This window comes from Callithrix jacchus, chromosome 22 (genome assembly GCF_049354715.1).
Source record: "Callithrix jacchus isolate 240 chromosome 22, calJac240_pri, whole genome shotgun sequence".
Lineage (NCBI taxonomy): Eukaryota > Metazoa > Chordata > Mammalia > Primates > Cebidae > Callithrix > Callithrix jacchus.
Window position 1 is genome coordinate 17,991,287 of NC_133523.1, and position 24,528 is coordinate 18,015,814.

At 49.6% G+C, this 24,528-nt stretch overlaps 2 protein-coding genes across 6 annotated transcripts in view; one reads left to right on the forward strand and one right to left on the reverse strand.

The window, feature by feature from the left end:
- The window catches only part of SUGP1 (SURP and G-patch domain containing 1), a 30,541-nt gene extending 20,206 nt beyond the window's left edge, over positions 1-10,335 (reverse strand). The window contains exons 1-3 of the mRNA XM_002763745.6: positions 10,289-10,335; positions 6,608-6,779; positions 2,290-2,393 (exon numbers count right to left, since the gene is read on the reverse strand). Of these exons, the coding sequence (XP_002763791.1) occupies positions 2,290-2,393; positions 6,608-6,779; positions 10,289-10,322 (310 nt within the window). The 5' untranslated portion in view covers positions 10,323-10,335. The remainder of the gene's footprint in view (positions 1-2,289; positions 2,394-6,607; positions 6,780-10,288) is intronic.
- Positions 10,336-10,662: 327 nt separating this feature from the next.
- Positions 10,663-24,528, forward strand: part of MAU2 (MAU2 sister chromatid cohesion factor) — a 35,472-nt gene continuing 21,606 nt past the window's right edge. For all 5 annotated transcript variants that reach the window (XM_008990586.5, XM_003735955.5, XM_035286774.3 and 2 more), the window contains exons 1-2: positions 10,663-10,956; positions 23,993-24,010. In XM_008990586.5, the coding sequence (XP_008988834.1) occupies positions 10,681-10,956; positions 23,993-24,010 (294 nt within the window). In that variant the 5' untranslated portion in view covers positions 10,663-10,680. The remainder of the gene's footprint in view (positions 10,957-23,992; positions 24,011-24,528) is intronic.

Below are 24,528 nucleotides of genomic sequence, written 5' to 3' on the forward strand. Positions count from 1 at the left end.
GCTAGCTCTGCACTTGGGAGCCTCATCGTTTTTTTTTAATGACAGGGTCTTAGTTTGTTAACCAGGTTGAAGTACAGTGGTGCAATCATGGTTCACTGCAGTCTCGACCTCCTGAACTCCTGGGCTCAAGCAATCGTCCTGTCTCAGCCTCCAGAGTAGCTGGGACTACAGAGGCATGCCACCATGACTGGTTAATTTTATTTTTATTTTTTGCAGAGATGGATTCTTCCTGTGTTGTCCAGGCTTGTCTCACACTCTTGGATTCAAGCAATCCCCCCACCTCAGCCTTCCAAAGGGATTACAGATGTGAGCCATCATGCCTAGCAAGGGCTTCATCTTTTTAAGCCTCAGCTTCCAAAATGGAAAGCATGGAAATGGAGACAATCAGCTGCTTACAGAACTCAGTGAGAGAGATTTAGATGGACCACTTAAACCTAAAAATTCACCTCGAGTGGGAGAAAAAAAAGCATGGAACAAAATGCACGGTATGTCATCATCTGGGTAAAGGGTCAAACATCCAAAATAATGGCACACACTGCTTGCCTGACAGGACAACGGGGGTTGTCGAAACACAATTTCTAAACAATTACTTGCTGTAAGAAAGGGAGACGGGAAGACTCCAATCTCAGGTATTTTTCTTTTTTTTCTTTTCCAGATGAAGTCTTGTTCTGTTGCCTAGGCTGGAGTGCAGTGGCACAAACTCAGCTCACTGTAACCTCCGCCTCTCAGGTTCCAGCAATTTGCCTGCCTTAGCCTCCTGAGTAGCTGGGATTACAGGGGTGCGCCACCACACCTGGCTAATTTTTTAGTAGAGACGGGGTTTCACAATGTTAGCCAAGCTGGTCTCAAACTCCTGACCTCAAGTGATCCGCACACCTTGGCCTCCCAAAGTGCTGGGATTACAGGTGTGAGCCGTTGTGCCCACAGAGTATTTTTCATGATTAAAAAAGATCAGAAGTCTCAAAGGCAAAATGTTACATCTATGATTATTTTTCCTTTTTGAGATAGGGTCTTGCTGTCCACCCAGGCTGGAGTACACTGACATGATCTTCACTCACTCTTACCTCCACCTCCCAGGACCAAAAGCAATCCACCCATTTCAGCCTACCCAGTCACTGGGACTAAAGGCACACACGACCATGCCTGGCTGATCTTTTGTATTTTTTTTGTAGAGAGTAGGTTTAGCCATTTTGCCCAGGCTGGTCCTGAACTCCCAAGCTCAAGCGATCCTGCCCCCTTCGGCCTCTCAAAGTGCTGGGATCATAGGCGTGAGCCACTGTGCCAACATCTATGAATTCTGAGTGAAGAGACAATGATGTGTGTTGTCAGATGTCTACCAAAGAGAAACAGAGGTAGAGAGAGGTGTCCCTTCAGAGGATTCAGTGAGAGCACAGGCATCATCTGCTTGCACAGAGCAAGGGAAATGGCAGGCACTGAGTCCATATTCCCTGGCACACAGGGTGGTACCTGATAAACACCAGTGCCCCAGTGGTCACTGTTGGGCACCCATGACTGCCTGCCCACCGGGCACCTCAGCTGCAGCAAGAGCCCCAGAACCTGCTGTTCTCTGATGCAGCTCAGGAGTCTCAAGCCAGCCCAGTGCCCCTGCAAACCCCATCTACAGAAGACCTGCTCACCCCTGCTGGTGGGTTCAAGCTGACCCAGTATGGAGATGCCTCCCATCTCCCAAAGTGGTCCCACAAGCATGGGGAGGGCTTGAACACGGCCTCACCTGACTCATCTGTCTCTGCTTCTACAGGATAAACACCCTGACTGTGGGGTCTACATTTGCCCCCTGGTATTAATTTACATATTTATTATTTGGGCTGGGTACAGTGGCCTGTAATCCCAGCACTTTGGGAGGCTGAGACAGGTGAATGGCTTGAGCTTAGGAGTCCAAGACCAGCCTGGACAATGTGATGAAATCCCAACTCTACAAAAAAAATACAAAAATTAGCCAGGTATGATGGTGTGTCCTGTAGTCCCAGCCACAGGGAGGCTAAGGTGGAAGGTTTGCTTGAGTCCCAGAGGTCAAAGCTGCAGTGAGCTATGATTGAGCCACTGTATTCCAGCCTGAGCAACAGACTGAGATCCTATCTCAAAAAACAAAAATTATTTATGTATTAGTTATTTATTTATGCCTTTGGTGCAAGCATGATGGAATGAGGGGGCTCTTTGATTAGAGGTGAACAGAAGGATTCTGAGGTGTGACCCATCACTTCCCACGTGCCCAGCAACCCCAGGGGGAGATGCGAGGGCAGCACCAAGGAACAGGAGGCCTACACTCACCTGTGCTGGTCTGTGACTTCTGCAACTTCAGAAACTGCTGCAGGAAGCTGCCATCATTGGCAAACTTGTTGGAAACGCAAGAAGAGTTGTGTGCGTTTGTGATTCTAGAACGAAGACAGAGGATAGAGAGGGTGAGCCAGCTAGAGGAGCAGTGAGGGCACCAGAAGACAAGAATGAGGATGAGGCCACTGCCTCGCCCATCACGGCCCCTCACTCACTGCAGCATTCTCACCTACCGGGACCACAAACTGGTGCCCGGAGATTTCGGGAGATACTGCAAAGTGCACACAGCAGGCTTTGGTACCGTAAGCTAGGAACAATCTTGTTCTGATAAGAGCACTACTCCATGTATTATCTCTGCCTGAATATTGAATCTCCAGGTCCAAATGGCCCTTGGACAAGACGGTTCCTTCTCTCTTTCTGCACAGCACCTGTCCTCCCTTGCTAGTTAAACTGGGTTGTTACTGACTCACATCTGTCCCCCTGCTAGACCTTAGAGTTCTCCAAGGCAGGGCTTACATGTCTCTATTTATTTATTCATTCATTTGTTTATTTGAGACGCAGTTTCACTGTCACCCAGGCTGGAGTACAGTGGCGCAATCTTGGTTCACTGCAACCTCCTCCACCTGGGCTCAAAAGATTCTCGTGCCTCAGCCTCCCGGGCAGCTGGGATTATAGGCGTGCATCACCACGCCTGGCTAATTTTTGTCTTTTTAGTAGAGACAGGGTTTCACTATGTTGGCCACACTGGTCTCGAACTTCTAACCTCAAGTGATCCTACCACCTCAACCTCCCAAAGTGTTGGGATCACAGGCATGAGCCACTGCATCCAACCTATTTATTTTTAAGAGACAGGGTCTTGCTCCGTTGCCCAGGCTAAAGTACAGAGTGCAATGGTGCGAAAACAGGGACTACTGGCAGGTGACACCATGCCTGGATGATATTTCAATTTAATTATTTTTTGCAAGGGGAGGGTAGAGATAAGGTCTTACTATATTGTCCAGGCTGGTCTTGAACTCCTGGCCTCAAGTAAGGGTCCCATCTTAGCCTCCCAAGTCACTAGGACTACAGGCATGTGACACCGTTCCTAGCCAATGCCATTTTCTGACAGGCAGGAAGGGCAGCTCTGACAACAGCATATCAGCAGTGCCCAGCTCTGATTTAAATATATGTAGGCCCTTTGGTTTGCCTTTGTGTTGACTTGTTATTTTTAAAAAAGTTATACACATATTTTGGAAAAAAAAAGAGGGAGAGAGTAGAGATAAAATACAAAATAGGCTGGGCGCGGTGGCTCAAACCTGTAATCCCAGCACTTTGGAAGGCCGAGGTGGGTAGATCACGAGGTCAACAGATCGAGACCATCCCGGTCAACATGGTGAAATCCCATCTCTACTAAAAATACAAAAAATTAGCTGGGCACGGTGGCACGTGCCTGTAATCCCAGCTACTCAGGAGGCTGAGGCAGGAGTATTGCCTGAACTCAGGAGGCGGAGGTTGCGGTGAGCCGAGATCGTGCCATTGCACTCCAGCCTGGGTAACAAGAGCAAAACTCCATCTAAAAAAAAAAAATACAAAATACACTGTGATTCTTCCAGCAAGATTGCTTTGGCTGTTTCCTTAGAAATGTATGATGCTTTGCAGACCCCCAGCTCTGAGCTGCAGGCACACATGGGTAAAGAAACACAGGCTTTGGCTAAACATGGTGGCTCATCCTTGTAATCCCAGCTACTCAGGAGACTGAGACAGGAGAATCGCTTGAGCCCAGGAGTTTGAGGCTACCATGATGTATGATCATACCACTATACTTCAGCATGGGCAACAGAGTGAGATCTTGTCTCTTTTTTAAAAAAAAAAGTAATAGAGGCTCATTATGGAACAAATGGCAATGTAGAAAAACTGAAATAAGCCCGGGAAGTATGGAGAAAACCCCATCTCTACAAAGAATACAAAAAATTAGCTGGGTGTGATGGCACATGTCTATAGTCCCGGATCTATAGAGGATCACCAGAACCCAGGATGTCGAGGCTGCGGTAAGCTGCAATCGTGCCACTGCACTCCAGCCTAGGTGACAAAGTAGGACCATTTCAAAAAAAAAGAAAAGAAAAGAAAAGAAAAACTGAAACACAGAAAGGAATGGGAAAACCCAACTAAGTCTCCCTACTTTTAACAACCACTATTAACACTGGTATGTCTTTATTTGGCTCTCTAAATTAGAAGTCAGAGGAAATAAGATTGTGATCACAGCACACATTCTACCTCTTCTATTTCCTACTATAGCACACCATCCTGCTCCAATCTCAAATTCCTCAGACACACTGCTTTTTAAACCCACATGATCCACCATATGGATGTACCCAAAGGTGGTAAAAGCTCATGGAGACCACGGGGCTAGCCTTTTCCTTTAAAAAGGAAAAAGAAATACCAATGAACTAAAAATGAATAACCTAAATAAGTCAACAGGGGGCACTGGTTAAATAAATTATGGGCCATCCACAGGGAAGATGCGGCAGCCCTGAAAAGTTGAAATTTTAGACAATCAAACACAATGTTAAAGGAAAAACAAAAGAGCAGGATATAAAACAATATCTACAGTGTGGCTCCACCTAAATCAAAATACATTTCAATTAAAAATTGTTAGAAAGGCCAGGCACAGTGGCTCACACCTGTAATCTCAGCACTTTGGAAGGCCAAGGCAGGTGAATTACCTGAGGTCAGGAGTTCAAGACCAGCCTGACCAACATAAAGAAACCCCATCTCTACTAAAACTACACAATTAGCCGAGCGTAGTGGTGCACGTCTGTAATCCCAGCTACTTGGGAGCCTGAGGCAGGAGAATCTCTTGAACCCAGGAGGTGGAGGTTGCAGTGAGCCAAGATCGTGCCACTGCACTCCAGCCTGGGCAACAAGAACAAAACTCCGTTTCAAAAAAGAAAAAAAAAAAGAAAAGGCAAGAGCTGCTGGGTGCAGTGGCTCATGACTGCAATCCCGTTGATGGGGGGAACCTCCCTTTGGGAGGTCAAGGTGGAAGGATCACTTGAGTCTAAGTGTTTGAAACCAGCCTGGGCAACATAGCAAGACTTCATCTCTATAAATAATAGAAAAAATTAGCCAGACATGGTGGCACGTCCTTGTGGTCCCAGCTACTTGGGAGGCTGAGGCAGGAGAACTACTAAAGCCCAAGAGCTCAAGGTTGCAGTGAGCCATGATCCCACTACTACTGTACTCCAGCCTGGGTGACAGAGCAAAACCCCAGCTCAAAGAAAAAAGAAAGAAAAGGAGAGGCCAGAGCTGGGACAAGGCCTTGGAGAAGGTTAACATGCTCTGTACTCCAGACCGCAGAGGAAGGGGCCTGCCTCTCAGATTATCAGCCTCCAGCCTGAAAAGCTTGGATGTGGTCACCCTCATCACAACACCACCCCTTGATGAAAACCCTTGGTGCCCTCAGTATTTCTCAGTATAGTCAAGTGGAAACCCTTGCTGAGCTACCAACCACCTCCCATCCACTAAGGGACAGCCCCTTTGGTATAGCAGCTTAGGCTGTCCCTTCACATACAGTCTCTCTCCCCTTCTTGCCCTCTGCTGGGCAGGGCTTTCTCTGCTTCCTCAGTGGGCCAGCTCCACCTGGGCTTTCAGGATGCAAAGCTTCTCTGTGGTCACAGGGCCTGGGAACACACTGCCTAGTGCTATCTTCCAGGAGTTCTGGGGTGGCACCCGCATCTCTTTGCTAGTAGTAGTGACCCCATAAGGACAGAGCTTGTTTTTTGAGACAGAGTCCCACTCTGTTGCCCAGGGTGGGATGCAGTGGTAGGTTCTCGACTCACTGCAACCTCTGCCTGCCAGGTCCCCAAGATCCTAATGCCTCAGCTTCCTGAGTAGCTGGGACTACAGGTACATGCCACCACGCCCACCTAATTTTTTAATATTTTTTAGTAGAGGCAGGGTTTCACTATGTTGGCAAAGCTGGTCTCAAACTCCTGGCGTCAAGCGATCCTCTGCCTTGGCCTCCCAAAGTGCTGGAATTACAGGTGTGAGCCAGCACACTTGGCCTCAGAGCAGAGATTTTTTTACTTTATACCCCTGCCCTCTGCCCCACAGCTGGCCGGCAGTAAATAACTGCTGAGTGAATGAGTTGGCAGGCTGCCTTATGGGCTCCCACACACCCCTCATTTCTCTCTTGCCACAGTGAGCCTCCCAAGGGCATCTAGGTCATTCCTTAGATCATGAGGCTGGATGCAGGCACACACTGACTGCCTTCACAAGCACAACTCTATGCTGGTGACTCTCAAAGATCCCCATCTAGGCCCCAGGAGGCACTTACTCGCCAGGATGTGGGGGCTGAGGGCTGGCCACCTGATTCTGCTTGGCTTTCTGTTCCATTTTGGCTTCAATTTCCCGTTTCTTCTGAGCAATGAGCTCTTCCTGGTGAAGGATGTTCATGTTCATTTTTCCAGATTTAGGGGGAGCAACCCCAAACCACCGGTTAGCCTTTCCTGGGGAGGGAAAAGGAGTACATCAGAAATCACCTTTGCTCCACAAACACCCCAAGAAGCTGTGACAGACCAGATGGCAAGATTAATTCACACAACCATTGGTTCATTCATTCAGCAGACACTTACAGAGTGCCTGCTGTGTACCAGGCCCTGTACTTACCAGGTGCTACACAAGACAGCGCGGGTCATTGCCCACGTGGGACTCACTTTGGGCTGGGAAGACAATAGACCCATAACAAAAAAGTAACTACACAGCCAAGTGCGGTGGCTCACATCTGTAATCCCAGCACTTTGAGAGGCTGAGACGGGTGGATCACGACGTCAAGAGATTGAGACCATCCTGGCCAAGGTGAAACCGTCTCTACTAAAAATACAAAAATGAGCCGGGTGTGGTGGTGCATGCCTGTAATCCCAGCTACTTGGGAGGCTGAGGCAGGAGAATCACTTGAAACAGGGAGTCAGAGGTTGCAGCGAACTGAGATGGTGCCACTGTACTAAAGCCTGGGTGACTCTGTGACTCCGTCTCAAAAAAAAAAAAAAAAATTTTTTTTTTTAAAGTGACTGCATAATGTGGTAAGAGCTCTGCTGAAAACTAAAAAACAGTGAAAAATAGTAACAGAAGAGTACATATGCAGGTAGGGCAGCCAGAAAATAAATACTAGAGGAGAAGACATTTAAACCAGAAAAAGCGAATAAGAAGCCAGCACCATGAAAAGCCAAATGGGAGATGATCTGGGCAGAGGAAGGAGCAGATGTGAAAGCCCAAGATAGGAAGAAGCCTGGTACATTGAAGGAGCAGCAAGTGCCCAGCATGGTCAGAGGGGCCTGCTCCAGGGAGAGGCAGAGGTGGGGCATGTCAGAGCATATGTGCTTTATTACAAGCACTTTGGGGAGTGATGGGGAAGCACTAAGATGAAGACTGACAAGATCCATTGGATCTTTTTTTTTTTTTTTTTGAGACAGGGTCTGGCTCTGTTTCCCAGGCTGGAAGTACAGTGGTGTGATTTCAGCTCACTGCTGCCTCTGCCTCCCCAGCTCAAGCGATCCTCCTACCTCAGCCTCCTGAATAGCTGGGATTACAGGCATGTACCAACTCACTTGGCTGATGTTTAAATTTTTTCATAGAGATGAGGTCTTGCTATAGTGCCCAGGCTGGTCTCAAACAATCTTCCCACCTTGGTCTCCCAAAGTGCTGGGATTACAGGCATGAGCTACCGTGTCCCCAGTTGCCCTTTCTGAGACAAAGTCTCACTCTGTCACCCAAGCTGGAGGGCAGTGCAACCTCCATTTCCCAGGAGGTTGCAGTGTAATCTCAGCTCACTGCAACCTCCATTTCCCAGGTTCAAGCAATTCTCCTGCCTCAGTCTCCCATGTAGCTGGGATTAAAGGTGCCCATCACCATACCTGGCTAATTTTTATATTTTTAGCAGAGACAGGGTTTCACCATGTTGTCCAGGCTGGTCTCGAACTCTTGACCTAAAGTGATCCACCCATCTCAGCCTCCCAAAGTTTTGAGACAGGGTCTCACTGAGTTGCCCAGGCTGGAGTGCAGTTGCATGATAGTTCACTGCATCTTCAAACTCTTGGGTGCTAGAGATTCTCCCACCTCAGCCACCTGGATGGCTGGGACTACAGGCACACTCTACCAGGCCTGGCTATTCCCTTTTATTTTTTGTAGAGACAGGTTCTTGCTATGTTGCCTAGGTAGTCTTGAACTCCTGTCCTCAAGGGAGCCTCCCATGTAAGCCTCCCAAAGTGCTGGGATTTTAGGTGTGGATCGCTACACCTGGCCAATATCCACGGGGTCTTTCTGTTTTCATCCTGGCTACTAGGTAATCATTCTGGCCAGAAAATGCATAGGCAGCAAGACCAGGGAGGCTCACTGGTTCCAAGCAACAAACAATGACGTCTTCAGACTAGGGTGACAGCAGAGAGACAGGGAAGACACCTCAGAGGTTCCCCATGGGACTCAGAATAAAATCCAAATTCTTAAAGTCTGAGCCAGGCACGGTGACTCACACCTGTAACTCCAGCAATTTGGGAGAATGAGACAGGCAGATTACTTGAGGTCAGGAGTTTGAGACCAGCCTGGCCAACATGTTGAAACCCCATCTCTACTAAAAATACAAAAAATTTGGCGGATGCAGTGGCAAGCGCCTGTAATCCCAGCTACTCAAGAGGCTGAGGCAGGAGAATGGCTTGACCCGGGGAGGCAGAGGTTGGAGAGAGCCAACATGGCACCACTGAACTCCCACCTGGAAGACAAAGCAAAACTCCACTTCGGGGGGAAAAAAAAAGAGAATTCTAAAAGTTCATTTTCAAGGCCCTGCCACATGATTCCCCTCCCCACTTCTGCTTCATCCTTGACATTCTTCAAAAGGACAATCCCATCCCACCGTGACCTTTGCATTTATTGGCCCCCCTCTGCATGGAAGGCTCCACCCTCCAGGTATTCCCATGGCTGGCATTCATTGTCTCAACTCAAAGGTCTTCTGCTTGAAAAGGATTTACCTTGGGCCAAGTGTGGTGGCTCAACACTTTATTTAATCCCAGCACTTTGGGACGGTGAGGTGGGAGAATCCCTCGAGCCTAGCGTTCCAGACCAGCATGAGAAACATGACAAAACAATAAATATACAAATTAGCTGTGTGTGGTGGCGCACACCTGTGTCCCAGCTACTCGGGAGGCTAAGGTGGATCACCTGAATCGGGGAGCCACAGTGAGCCGTGATTGTGCTACTGCACTCCAGCCTGGGCGACAGAGTGAGACCCTGACTCCAAAAATAAAAAATAAAAGCAAAAAAGAAAAGGTCTTTCCTGACTACCCAATATCAGCAGCCTCCACCCCTCCACCTCACATAATAAGTCAGTCTTTGTAAATATTTTCTCATTAGTGCACTGACACCCCAGTAGAAAGAAACCTCCAGAAAGGCAGGGCCCTGTTTCGGCCACCGCTGCATGCGTAGCACCTAGCACAGTGCCTGGCACACAGTAAGCACACTCTAAGTATTTGGAGATGAGCGAATGAATTCTATTCTGGGTAAGTAGGAAAGCCAAGGCTTGCAGCAAAGTGAGGGTCAAAAGACGCGGGAAAGTTTGTCAAGGGAGCCTCAGAGCACTTCGGAAAAGCAGCTTTTCCAGAAAGCGGGACACAGGCCAGAGGGCAGCTGCTACGAAAAGAGGGGTGCAGGACAGCCCAAGGTTGCTGCTGCATCGGGGAACGGAGCTTGGAACAACCCTGAAGGCGGTTGTTTCGGAAACGGGACGCAGGGCCAAGCCGGGTGGCAGCCTCGACGGAGATCCGTGCGTCCTCAATAAACCAGGCGGGGGCCGCCAGCAACCTGGGTCTGGGGTCTCGGGAAACCAGGAGGTGCAGAAGCCGATGCTTTAGGCTGCCCAGGGGCTGAGGCGAGGCGTCCACTGGTCACAACAGGACCGACTCGAGGAGTAAGGGGAGACACGTAACCCTGGGACCCAGGCGAGCTTCTGAGGGGAGGCGGGGGCTGTTACCTGCAACATCCCGGTTGTCCATCTTGAGACTCATCCAATCCCACAATGCTCCGGTGCCACTTAAGGGGCCCAGTTATAGTGCGCATCGCCTGATGGGAGATGTAGTTCGCGTCAGTCAGACTCGCCCTATCACGTCGTGGGTGATTGGATTTTTTTACCTCAAGAAACAAAAGCCTTAGCCTACCGGCAATGCTTAAGTCTCAGCCATGATAAGCAGATGGTGTCGCCCTTTTTACACCTTCCCGAAGCGGCGGCATCCCGAATATAAACTACATGTTCCAGGATGCTTTAGGCGGCAGATCTCTCGCGAAAGCCGCGAGGAGCCCCGGGCCCCGCCCCGCGCGCCTTCTTCCGCCTCCCTGTGGCGGCGTCTTGTTGTTGTGGAGGCCAAAATGGCGGCTCAGGCGGCGGCAGCGGCTCAGGCGGCGGCGGCCCAGGCTGCGCAGGCCGAGGCGGCCGACTCGTGGTACCTGGCGCTTCTGGGCTTCGCTGAGCACTTCCGCACTTCCAGCCCGCCCAAAATCCGCCTGTGCGTACACTGCCTGCAGGCCGTGTTCCCCTTCAAGCCGCCGCAGCGCATTGAGGCCCGTACGCACCTGCAGCTGGGCTCCGTTCTCTACCACCACACCAAGAACAGCGAGCAGGCGCGCAGCCACCTGGAGAAGGCGGTGAGCGCGGGCCGGGCCGCGAGGGAGGAGTCGCGGGCTCCTTGCAAGACCTGGGATGACGGGTCGCGACCGCGGCGGGCGAGGGTCGCTCCTCGGCGACCTGGGGGCGAGACCTCCGTCAAAGCCGCAGGACCTTCTCCTGCCTCTGCCGGACCCCAAAGCTTCCAGCTTCTCAGGGGACACAAAGTCCTCGCCCCCCCCCCCACGCCTTATTCTCCGTCTCTGGTGACAGGGCTCCAGGAGCCCCGTCACTGTACTTTGAAAGTTGCCTGTTCTTGGGAGCAACAGGATCCTCAAATCGTCTGGTTTTCAGATGAGCCCACATGTTGGTGGCGATGGGGACATCACTGGGTCCTGCAGCTACCAGCGCCTCCTAGTTCAGCTTCGGGAGCATCAGCCCCAAACGCTTCCACCTAAAGTGACTTGGGGTAGGGGTTGGCGGAGGCGAGACCCCTGGCTCCTCCCCGGGAATCTGAAGTCTGGTGTCTCAGGAACCGGGAAGGGCATCCTCCTCCTTGGACGTGGAAGTTTGATACTCGTTTCTGGAGAGTCCTGTGTCCTCATCAATAATTCCTGGTGTCATACGAGGGAAGCTGAGACCCAAAGTGTGAAGTGGGTCATTTGAGGCCTATGAGGAGGAGAAAGGGGTTCTGGTTCAGTTTCAGTATTAGGGGATCTTGCAGCTCTTGCTTTTTCTCTGTCTGCTGGTGACTTGTACCATCCACTAGTCCATCCTCTTGTGAGTGAGTCCCTCCCCTGTCCCAATTTGACTTCTGTGTCATCTTGGTGCGTCAAAGAATGCGGGAGAGTGGCTACCCTTTAAGAAACTTTCTAGGGCCGGGCTCAGTGGCTTCTGCCTGTAATCCCAGCATTTTGGGAGGCGGAGGCAGGCAGATCACTAGAACCCAGGAGTTTGAGACAAGCCTGGGCAACACTGAGACTCTGTTTCTACAAAAAATTAGGTGGGCGTGGTGGTATGGGCCTATGTAGTCCCATCTACTCCAGAGGCTGAAGTGGGAGGATCAACTAAGCCCAGGGAGGTGAAGGCTGCAGTGAGCAGTGATTGTGTGACTGCACTCCAGCCCAGGTGACAGAGTGAAATCTTGTCTCAGAAGAAAAAGGAAAAAAAGTAATAAAATTACAGGCTGTGGAGGCGTTTTTTTTCACAGCGATGCTGCTTCTGTCAGACCCCTGCCTCCCTTTTGCCATTTACCCAGCTCTGTCCTGCTTGAGTAGAGAATGCTTGAAAAGAATCAACTCAAATTTTAAAAACTCATTAATCTGAGGTAAATCCAAGCTCACCCTCAGCTAGTAACAAGTTGCCTTGACGAGTGGATCAAATCTTTGTTTCGCAGACTGTAAAAAGTTGGAAGGAGACTTTATTTTAATTATTTGTTTATTTTGAGACAGTTTTGCCCTTGTTGCCCAGGCTGGAGTGCAATGGCACAATCTCAGCTTACTGAAACCTCTGCCTCCCGGATTCAAGTGATTCTCCTGCTTCAGGCTGCTGAGTAGCTGGGATTGCAGGAACCCGCCACCACACCTGGCTAATTTTGAAAATATTTTTAGTAGACATGGGGTGTTACCACGTTGGCCAGGCTGGTTTTGAACTCCTAACCTTAACTGATCTGCCCGTCTCGTCTTCCCAAAGTGCTGGGATTACAGGCATGAGCCACCGTGCCCAGCCAATTTTATTTGTTTATTTTTTGAGACAGAGCCTCACTCTGTCACCCAGGCTGGAGTGTACTGGCGTGATCTCAGCTCACTGTAGCCCTGATCATCTGGGCTCAAGCAGACCTCCCATCTCAGCTTCCCATGTAGCTGGGACCATCACACCCAGCTAACTCTTGTGGGGTTTTTTTGTTTGTTTGTTTGTTTGTTTGAGGTAGAGTCCTGCTCTGTTCCCCAGGCTGGAGTGCAGTGGCATGATCTCGGCTCACTGCAACTTCCACTTCCCTCCTGGGTTCAAGCAATTCTCCTGCCTTAGCCTCCTGAGGAGCTGGGATTACAGACGTCTGCTACCACCCCCAACTAATTTTTGCATTTTTTGTAGAGATGGGGTTTCACCATGTTGGCCAGGCTGGTCTCGAACTCCTGATCTCGGGTGATCCACCTGCCTTGGCCTCCCAAAGTGCTGGGATTACAGGTGTGAGCCACTTTTTGTGTTTTTTGTAAAGACAGGATCTTGCCATGTTGCCTAGGCTGGGTCTTGAACTCCTGAGCTTAAGCCATCCACCTGCCTCAGGCTCCTAAAGTGCTGGAACTACAGGCTTGAGCCATCATGCTGGGCCTGGAAGGCAACTTTAGTCCTCACTTAATCAACTGCGTTGTTTCAGAAGTGAGGCAGTACGGCGGCCCCAGAGAGGTGAAGTGATTTGCCCAAGACTGCACAACAAGTTATTAACAAAACTCGGCTCAAACCCGGCTCAGCGATAACCAGGTTACGTGCCAAGATCTTACATCATCATTGTATTGGTGAAGTTTTTTTTCTTTGATTCATTCAGCAGATACTTGTTCAGCTCATGCGAGATGCCAAGCCCTGTTTTAGTTTAGGTGCCGGGGAATCTGCAATGGCTAAAACAGTCTCTGCCCACATAAGCCTAGGTTTTCGTGAGGAAGACAAATGATAAGCATGTAGTAAGAGGTTAGGCAGTGATGGAATAACGATGAAAACTGGACCAGGGAGAAGGGATAGAGTTGACTTGGAGCTATTTTTGGCAGGGGCAGTGAGGGAGTCTCTATTTGTGGGAGTGACATTTGAGCAGAGGCCTGAATGGTTGGAGCCTGAAGAACTGCTCAGGGGGTCAGGTTGATGGCAAGGAGTGATCAGTGCATGAGCTGTTGGGGACCAGCAGTCATTATCGGGGTCTCTCCAGGGTAATGATGAGGCGGAGATCAAATGAGGCACCAGGCTTTATCAACTAGGAAGCATCTGGTGACCCAACATCTCCAGTGGATGTGTTGGTTCAGAAACTCTCCCTTCTCTCCATTAACAGCTCCTGCCTTCTCTTGTCTCCTAGGGCTGTTCAGCCTATTTCTGGCAGTGGCTAATAGTCACTGTGTGTACCGTAGTATTTCGCCTACTCAGCCTTGTCTAGGAGAAGCAGTCATGGTGTAGATTGCTCTCTTTGCCACTTGGCTTTTGGACCCATAATTTAAACCCTTCTCCTGGTGAAGTGCCTTTGCTCTATTTAGTGGAACTCTGAATCTTGAGGGGTCTTCCGCTGAGCCACACAGTGCCCTCCGTAGCTCACACCAACTTTATTCCTGGAAATCCTGTTTTTTGTGGTTCCCTGGTTTCTGGTTCTGAAAAGCAAATGGCTGAAGAGGTTCCAGTATCTTCTCAGAGAGCCAACCCAGTGTAACAGTATTTTGCGGTGTTCTGGGACTTTTCTCCTTGCTCAATCTGCTGTTCTTTTTCATTCATTCATTCATTTATTCATTTTGAGAAGTAGTCTTATTCTGTCACCCAGGCTGGAGTGCAGTGGCACAATCTTGGCTGACTGAAACCTCTGCCTCCCAGGTTCAAGCAATTCTCCTGCCTCAGCCTCATAAGCAGCTGAGATTTGTAGATGCCCACCACCATGCCCAGGTAATTTTTGTATTTTTAGTAGAGACAGGTTTCTCCATGTTGGTCAGGCTGACCTCAAACTCCTAATCTCAGGTGATCCACTTGCCTCGGCCTCCCAAAGTGCTGGGATTACAGGTGTGAGCCACCACCCCGGCGTTTTGTAGGGGGAGGGGAGGGGAAGGGAAGAAGTCTCACTCCGTTGCCCAGGCTGGATTGCAATGGCGTGATTTCGGCTCACTGCAATCTCTGCCTCCCAGGTTAAAATGACTCTCCTGTCACAGCCTCCTGAGTAGCTGGGATTATAGGCACACACCACCACACCTGGCTAATTTTGTATTTTTAGAGATGGGATTTTATCATGTTGGTCAGACTGGTCTTGAACTCCTGACCTCAGGTGATCCACCTGCCTCTGCCTCCCAGAGTGCTGGGATTACAGGCATGAATGAGTCGCCGTTCCCAGCCTTATTTTTATTTTTTTGAGACAGTCTTGCTATGTTGCCCACCCTGGAGTGCAGTTGGTGTGACCTCAGCTCACCACAACCTCCACCTTCAAGGTTCAGGCAATTCTTGTGCCTCAGCCTCCTGAGTACCTGGGATTACAGGTATGAGCCACCATGCCCAGCTAATTTTTGTGTTTTTGGTAGGCTTGGCCAGGCTGGTCTCAAAGTGACCTGAAGTGATCCACCCACCTTGGCCTCCCAAAGTGCCGACATTACAGGGGTGAGCCGTCGTGCTGGGCATCTCTCTGTTCTTTACTGAACTAATTTTCTCTAACCTTAGTGCTTAGGTAACACCTATTAATGGCCTCTGAACTCACTGCTATATCCAGCTTTCCATCTTTTGCCTTCTCTCTGAGAGACCCCAGCCTCCTTGGTTATTGCATTTTTTTCTTTTTGAGATGGAGTCTTGCTCTGTCACCCAGGCTGGAGTGTAATGACATGATCTCAGCTCACTGCAACATCCGTCTCTCAGGTTCAAGCAATTCTCCTGCCTCAGCCTCCCAACTAACTGGGATTACAGGCGCCCATCACCATGCCCAGCTGAGTTTTTTGTATTTTTAGTAGAGATGGGGTTTCACCATGTTGACCAAGCTGGTCTCGAATTCCTGACCCTGTGATCCACCCGCCTAAGCCTCCCAAAGTGCTGGGATTACAGGCGTGAACCACCAGGCCTGTCCGATTGCAATTTTATTTAAGGTTATTTCTCTTGTATCTGCTTCTGTCAGTTTCTAATGGTCTCCTCAACTGCACTTCTTTTTTTTTTTGAGGCAAGAGTCTCTATTGCCCAGGCTGTAGTGCAGTGGCTCGATCTCTGATCATTGTAACCTCTGCCTCCAGAGTTGAAGTGATCCTCCCACCTCAGCCTCCTGAGTAGCTGGGACTACAGGTGTGTGTCACCACGCCTGGCCCTCACTGCATTTTAAGTCATCTAGAAGGATATACTTACTCATCTGCTTCATCAAGTCAGCTAACTTTGAAAGAATGAATCCATTAAATATCCCCATCAGGCCAGGCCAGGTGTGGTGACTCACACCTGTAATCCTAACACTTTGTGAGGCCAAAGTGGTCAGATCACTTAAACCCAGGAGTTCACAATCAGCCTGGGCAACATGGCGAAACACTGTCTCTACAGAAAAAAAAAAAAAATTAGCCAGGTATAGGAGTACATGATTGTGGTCCCAGCTACCCAGGAGGCTAAGGCAAGACAATTACTTGAGCCGAGGAGGTTGAGGCTGCAGTGAGCTGTGATCATGCCACTGCACTCTACCCTGGGCAACAGACCGAGACTCTGCCTCAAAAAATTTTTTTAAATCCCCATCAGAGTCAAGGAGAGTATGTCTTCCTTTCCTCAGCAGCTTTTTAAAAATGTAATTTTATTTATTTTTATATTTTCTGTAGAGCTAGGGTCTCACTATGTTGCCCAGGCTGGTCTTAAACTCCCGGCCTCAAGCAGTCACCTGCGTCGGCCTCCCAAAGTGCTGGGATTATAAGTGTGAACCACCACATACCCAGCCTCCTCAGCAGCTTTGTTTTTTTTTTTCTGAGATGGAGTCTCACGCTGTCGCCCAGGCTGGAGTACAGTGGCGCAATCTCAGCTCGCTTCAACCTCCACCTCCCAGGTTCAGGCAATTCTCCTGCCTCAGCCTTCCGAGCAGCTGGGATTACAGGCAACTGCCACCACACCTGGCTAATTTTGTGTTTTTAGTAGAGACAGGATTTCACCATGTTGATCAGGCTGGTCTCAAACTCCGAAGTAGCTTTTTCGAGGTCACAGTAATTGCTCTTTCCATTATCCTTTCCTCTGCAGGGCCACAGAGCACCTGCTGGCCGCCTTGTTCCCTGGGTCTGCTCAGCAGATCCCAGAGCTGTTACAGTGAATGGCAGGACACTATACCTAAAAGGCTTCCTTTTCTGAGTATGGTTTTGGCAGTGAGGTGGGTGTGTTTTGGCTGCTCTGGGACTACCCTAAGGAAATAGTTCACGACTATAGGCAGTGTCACTTTACTTTGAAATTTCTTGGCTAGAGAATTTGCAGTAACCAACCTGGGCAACATGACGAGACCCTGTCTCTACAAAAAATTTAAAAATTAGGCTGGGCGCGGTGGCTCACGCCTGTAATCCCAGCACTTTAGGAGGCTGAGGTGGGTGGATCACGAGGTCAAGAGATCGAGACCATCCTGGCCAACATGGTGAAACCTGTCTCTACTAAAAATATAAAAGTTAGCTGGATGTGGTGGCGCATACCTGTAGTCTCAGCTACTCAGGAGGCTGAGGCAGGAGAATTGCTTGAACCCAGGAGGCGGAGGTTGCAGTCAGCCGAGATTCCACCACTGCACTCCACCCTGACTCCTGGTGACAGAGCCAGACTCTGTCTCAAAGGAAATGTTTTTTAAATTAGTGGGCCCATGGTGGCTCACACCTTTAGTCCTAGCTACTTGGGAGGCTGAGGGGTGAGGATCACTTGAGCCCAGGAGGTTGAGGCGTCAGTGAGCTATGTTCCTGCCTCTGTAGGCCAGTCTGGGTGACAGAGAGAGAGAGAGAGAGAGAGAGAGACCCTGTCTCAAAAAAAAAAAAAAAATTCACAATACCATTTGTGCAGATTCTGTCAGGTTGTGTTCTTTTGTATTTTGCTTTCCTTTTGGTCTTTTTCCTCCTGCTGCACACCTATCCCTGTGAATTTTCAGTCTTCTCCTCTCTTCCAGGCCCTGTGACTTTTGTCTTATTTTCTCACCTGTCTTCTAAGCAGACAGATCCATCTTGGTCATTTGGATGTCTTCTGTGGAATCAAGAGAATGTACCTACATATCCGTTCCCCCTTAACTTTCTTATTTTTGATCACAGTTCTTTTTATGCCTTGACCTGGGAAGTGCATCATCATTCTTAGGTTTTCCTGATTTGAAAGCCACCTGGGACTAAATGCCACCTCTCTGGAAGAACTTAATTATTTTCTGTAATCTGGGCAGTCATTCTTGGAACAGTGGTCTTTTCACCTGCGTAGGCCATGCCTGCTTTCTCTGTGTTTGGAACAGGGCTGTTTTTAATGGTGGTTTTGCTCATCTGACTTAGAAAGCAGCTCCAGACTGTGCTGGTCAGATACTTAATTCTGCATTCAGGTTTGGCCTGAGCGTCTATGGTTCACTTTCTCAGCAAGTCATTAAATGATTCATTTTCTCTTTTTTTTTTGAGATGGAGTCTCACTCTTGTTGCCCAGGCTGGAGCGCAGTGGCGTGATCTCAGCTTACTACAACCTCTGACCCCCAGGTTCAAGCAATTCTCCTACCTCAGCCTTCCGAGTGGCTGGGACTACAGATGCCTGTCACCACGCCCAGCTAATTTTTTTTGTATTTTTAGTAGAGATGGGGTTTCTTCATGTTGGTCAGGCTGGTCTTGTATTCCTGACTTCAGGTGATCCACCTGCCTCAGCCTCCCAAAGTGCTGGGATTACAGGGGCGAACCACTGCGCCCAGCCCCATTTTCTCTTAAGGCCCAAAGGGCTTGGTTCTGAGCCCCTCCTCATCAGGCCCAGCGTGAACTGTTCTTTCATCCTTCAGGATCACAACTATGTCCTGCTAAATTAGGAGCAGAGACTTGTGTGAAGCTGGCCGTTAAGCAGTTTCACGAAGTGATCTGTGCTGCTTCATATTTTTGTTTCCATTTCCTTCGCTGTCACTCCGAGTCACCTCTGACTTCAGGATGTGACATCTGTTTAGGAACCATCACCTCACAGTTCTACCAGCTGGTCCCTTCCTCTCCCACCCCAGTTCTTCTACTTCCTGATTGCCAGTTAATGTACAATCATTGGCACCTCTACATGCCAGGCTCTGCATTGGTGCTTCTCAGAGTAAGGTCTCATTGGATCCTCAACAAATTAACAGGGTAAGGCCCACTTCAGACTCACCTCTGCTGACACCCAGCCACAGCAGGAGGATGTGCTTAGCCACAGTCACACAGCAGCAAGAGGCCAGGGAAGCTGCTAAATGCTGTGCTTCCATCCCAGAGGAGTTGTAAGCAGTAACTATTTCTACACATTTTGGTAGTTTAAAAAAACTGATTTGAGGCCAGGCATGGTGGCTCATGCCTCTTATCCCAGCACTTTGGGAGGCCAAGGCAGGAGGATCATTTGATCCCAGGAGTTTGAGACCAGCCTGGGCAACATAGCAAGACCCTGTATAAAAAATAAAAATAAAAAAAGACATGCATGCCTATTGTCCCAGCTACTTGGGAGGCTAAAGCAGGAAGATCACTTGAGCCTAGGAGTTCAAAGTTACAGTAAGCCATGATTGCACCACTGCACTCCAGCCTGGGTGACAAAAACCCTGTCTCTCTCGCTGTTGCCCAGGCTGGAGTGCAGTGGCACAATCTTGGCTCACTGTAACCTCAGCCTCCTGGGTTCAAGTGATTCTCATGCCTCAGTCTCACTGGTAGCTGGGACTACAGGTTCCTGCCACCATACCTGGCTAATTTTTGTATTTTTAGTAGAGACATGGTTTCACCATGTTGGCCAGGCTTGTCTTAAACTCCTGACCTTGTAATCCGCCTATCTTGGCCTCTCAGTGTGCTGGGATTACAGGCATGAGCCACTGGGCCTGGCCTTTTTTGTTTATTTTTTTTCTTTCCCAGGTGGCACTGAAGGAATTTATTTTTTGGTGGGTTTTTTTTTCCTTTTTTGTTTTTAATGGATAAAGTCTCAGTCAGTGACCCAGGCTAGAGTACAGTGCTGCAATCTCAGCTCCCTGCAACCTCCACGTCATGGGCTCATGCACTTCTTTTGCCTCAGCCCTGGAGTAGCTCATGTGACAGGCAGGCACACACTATCACACCTGGCTACTTTTTGTATATTTTCTAGAGATGGGGTTTTGCCATGTTGCCCAGGTTGGTCTCAAACTCCTCAGCTTAAGCAGTCCACCTGTCTTGGCCTCGCAAAGTGCTGGGATTACAGGCGTGAGCCACTGCGCCTGGTCTCAAGTTACTTACCTTTTAAGGAATATGCAGTCTTGAAACATTCTCAGTCCTGAACTTAATCCCCAGGCACCAGAGTTTTCTGGTCTAGGCCCTTCCACCACATTTGGAACCTGTTGGCCCTGTAGCAACCCTCACTTGCTTTCCCTGAGAGCCATAAGGTGAGCCCAGGGACTGCTGGTAGAGACATCCATCTCCTTGCCCTTCTCTCTACAGCCTCTCACTTTGGCTGCTTTGCCATCATGAGGAAGGAAACATAAAAGCTACTTTTTGGTATTACAAAGTTAAAAAAAAAAATCACATGGATGAGGCAGAAGCCTTGGGTAAGGCATTCTACATCCTTTATTTGTGAGATGGATATAGTTTTCGGATTTCTTTATATTTCTGATTTACAAATATATACTAAAAGTCATACAGAGGGCTGGGCGAGGTGGCTCACAACTGTAATCACAGTGCTTTGTAAGGCTGATAAGGGAGGATCGCTTGAGCCTAGGAGTCTCAAGATCAGCCTGTGCAACATAGCAGGACCATCCCTGTCTCTACAAAAAAGAAAAAAAAAAGTCTATCAAAGATACAAAAGTGAAGTCATGTGGTTGGGTGTCAGATCGATGGTCCTGGGGAATGGACTGGCTCACCCTGACACCAGGCCCAACCTGCCCTTCAGGAATGTGTGTCCTCATACAGACAGATCTACGTGTCACTGATGTTGCGGTGAAGAAGCAGTGGCATTTAAAGATGGAGAAATTCAATGCCAGTTAGGGCTTTGTGTCTGAAAGGCATAAGCCTCCGTTCTGTGGCCATTTGCGCTTATACAGAAGCCCTCACTTCCCTGTACTGAACGCTATTCATTATCCAAATGGATAAAGCCATCCTTCATTCAACACATATTTCCCGAGCACCTACTGGATGTCAGCCTGCTGCAGACATTACAGCCACAACTTTAAGGTCAAACATCATGGGGCCTTTTTTCCCAAGAGACAGGATCTTGCTTTGTTGCTCAGGCTGGAGTGCAGCAGTGCAATCATAGCTCACTGCAGCCTCAAACTCCTGGACTCAATTGATACTCCCACCTCAGCCTTCCAAGTAAGGCACTACAGCATGCACCACCGTGCCTGGCTGATTTTTTGTTGTTTTGTTTTGTTTTTGTATAGAGACAGGGTCTCCCTATGTTGCCCAGGCTGATCACAAAAAGAGGGGCTTTATCTAATGTCCTCTGTTTGTGTATGTTTAAAGTGGGAGAGAAAGATACCTAGGAAATGGATGTTAAAAAGCACTAGTGCCTTTAATTTCTCAAGTACCTTAGAGTGTTGCTAACTCATAGTGGATCCACACTTTGAACCCAGTCCTCTGGCTCCCAGTCGGCGTTCCCGACACCCGCTGACACTAGCAGACAGGGCCTTCCAGAAGAGAAGGCTTGTTTGAAGCCTTTGGGCAAGTGACTTCCCAGCTCACCAGTGTTCACTGAGAGCCTCCCCTTCCCCAGGGAAAATGGGATTCTCTCTGTCTAGCCCTCCTGTGGACAGATGGAGCTGGCAGAGAGGGAAGCCCCTTAGCAGCAGGCATATCTTGCTTTTCAAAAGGATGTCTAGGCCAGGCGCAGTGGCTCATGCCTATAATCCCAGCACTTTGGGAGGCCGAGGTCGGCAGATCACCTGAGGTCAGGAGTTCGAGACCAGTCTGACCAATATGGAGAAACCCATCTCTAGTAAAAATTAGCCAGGTATGATGGTGCATGCCTATAATCCCAGGTACTTGGGAAGCTGAGGCAGCAGAATCCCTTGAGCCCAGAAGGCAGAGGTTGTGGTGAGCCAAAATTGTGCCACTGTACTCTAGCCTGAGCAACAAGAGTGAAACTGTCTCCAAAAAAAAAAAAAGTCTGTGGGGTCAGGGGAGATGAGATTCAGTCTGACTGTGTGCTGAATAAATTGATATTAGCCACATAATAGCCCCAAAGGAAGAAGGGGCACAAAGCAGTTGCTGGACAGGCACAGTATTCCACACCCATAATTCCCAGCACCTTTGAAGTCCAAGGCAGGAGAATTGCTCGAGCCTAGGAACTCAAGACCAGCCTGGGCAGCATAGCCAGACCCCATCCCCCCCAAAAAAATTAGAAAAAAATAGCCAGATGTGGTGTGCACCAGCAATCCCAGCTACTCAGGAGGCTGAGGTGGGAGGATCCACTTGAGCCCAGGAGGTCAAGGCTAGGGTGCCTAACCTTCGATCATGCTGCTGCACTCCAGCCTGGACAACACAATGAGACTCTCTCAAAAAGAAAAGCTGTTGCTATGAGGAGACATTGATGGACCCACGCAGGCCTGAGCTCGGTGGCTTAGGCCAAAGCTTTGTAGGAGGGGGTGTAGAAGGCATGAAGTGACTGGACATGTCCCTTTGAAGTCCACTTGCCACGGCCGTGCAGTGCCTGTGTGGGTTGTCGTCAGTGCTGGGGAGAGCATCCCATGGCCACAGACTGGAAAGGAAAGCTTCACCCAAAGAGAGCCAGGGGGATCACCTATTGCCTGGTCACCTTGCTTACCTCTGCTAGGATGCAGTGACACACAGAAATGGGGCTAACTTTGTCACAGGTGCCAGGCTCAGCTGCAGGCACCAGGTTTGCACCTTGCTCACCCAGGCTGGGGTTGCATGACAGTGATCTCTGTCCACCCTGGACTGTCCAAAGAGCTTCCCCTTGCTGGCCCCCATGGTGCCCAAATCACAGAACTGCCAAATTTCAGGGTTTGGGGAGACCTCAGCCCAGCTCTAGCACAGCTCCTCTGTCATAGTCCCCTTCTGTGTGATTGGCCATTTCTCCAACTGTGAGTTGGAGCCTATTGTCTCCAGGCCTCACTGGCTCCTCCCCCCTCCCTTCTTGCATTCTCTCTGCTGCATCCAGGATGGTCTGAAAACTCTCATCTGGGTGGGTGCTTTCATATTCTACCCCTGACTGAGTCCGTCTCCAGGGGTGATTCCAGGGCATTCTAACCCTCAGCCGGGCCTTGTAAGTGGCAGAGACCATCAGGCTTCAGCCTCACCTCCCTGGCCCTGTGTGCCTTTTTCATGGGCTCTTCAGTGCCTGGAGCACCACCTGCTCCCTCTTTGCCTGAAGAACTGGCCCCTTACTTTCCATACTTTGCCCCACGTGCTGCCCCACCCCATGTGGTTCTCCCACAGCACATGGTAAGTTGGGGTCTCTGCTCTGCTCCAGATCCACTTTCCAGAAACCATCAAGGCTCTTGTCAGGCGTGGATTGCTCTGAATGTGTGTGGTACATGCAGGTCGGTGGGAACGGCATTAGGCTTATGTGCTTGGGACCCTGGGTGATCTGATGGGCTGTGGTCAGTGGCCTGGACTAGCCCGGGAACCTGATGGAAAATGGAACTTTAGGGCACAGCGGTCCCTGAGTTGGAGCCTGTTGTCTGAACTGCCTTCCTGGTGTGCGTCTTCCATGCCATCCTGCAGCTCTGCCCCTGCGGGTCCTTCCTGGAGCCCCGCTCCCTCTCCTCTGAGAGGCTGACTTTGCTCATAGCCGAGCATCTTTCAAATGCCTTACTGACCTTGCCCTCACAGACCCATTCCCCAGTTATAACTGATTTCTCATGTTATGCTTTGCTGAATATCCTTCCTTTCTACCTGACCTCTGACTGCTGGCCCTACTTCCGCGTGACACATGGGAGCCTTGCTGGGGCCAGATCACCTCTGAGCTCTTTTCCTTTCTGAAGCAGCTGCCACCCATGGGCCTGTGGGGTCTGACTCCAAGTGCCAGCCCCTCCTCTGATGTCAGAAGGATATGTCCCCTCCTCCCCAGGCACCCACTGGGGCTCTATGGCTTCCATTCACCTGGCTGGGTTGGAGAGGAGTGAGCCTACCGTCTCAGTCTGAGCAGGCCGCCTTCTTGTTACCTGGACACCTGGCAGCCTCCGTTCTCAGGACAAACTGTGGAAACCCGAAAGCGAGCCAGCCGGGTACCAGTGTTTGCCTGAGAATTAATCTTTTTTTCTTTCTCTTTCAGTGGTTGATATCACAGCAAGTATCCTTTCTGTGTTGGTACGGTTCCCTTTAAGGAATTCTCCACTTAAATAAAAAGAATGTATCAAAACTTGAATCCCACCTCCCAACATGCCCTGCAAGTTGAGGCTCTGCCCACAGACCCTGGAACATCCTCACCTAGCCCTCGGCTGCCCCTGGGTGCTGCGCTCCTCTTTGTGCTTCCCTCCATATCTGGCACCGAGCTCTAAGCCCTGCCCTACGGCAAGCTCTGGGTTCACTGGGGGAACAACAGAAATTGAAATTTCAGGGCAGGCTGGGACACGCGTGCCCCACAGACCTCAGCACAGTAGGTCCCCCAAGCTGTGGCCTTTTTTTTTTTTAAGATGGAGTTTCACTCTTATTGCCCAGACTAGAGTACAATGGTGTGATCCTGTCTCACTGTAGCCTCCATCCCCTGGGTTCAAGTGATTCTCCTGCCTCAGCCTCCCGAGTAGCTAGGATTATAGGCGCCTGCCACCACACCCAGCTAATTTTTTACATTTTTAGTAGAGAAGGGGT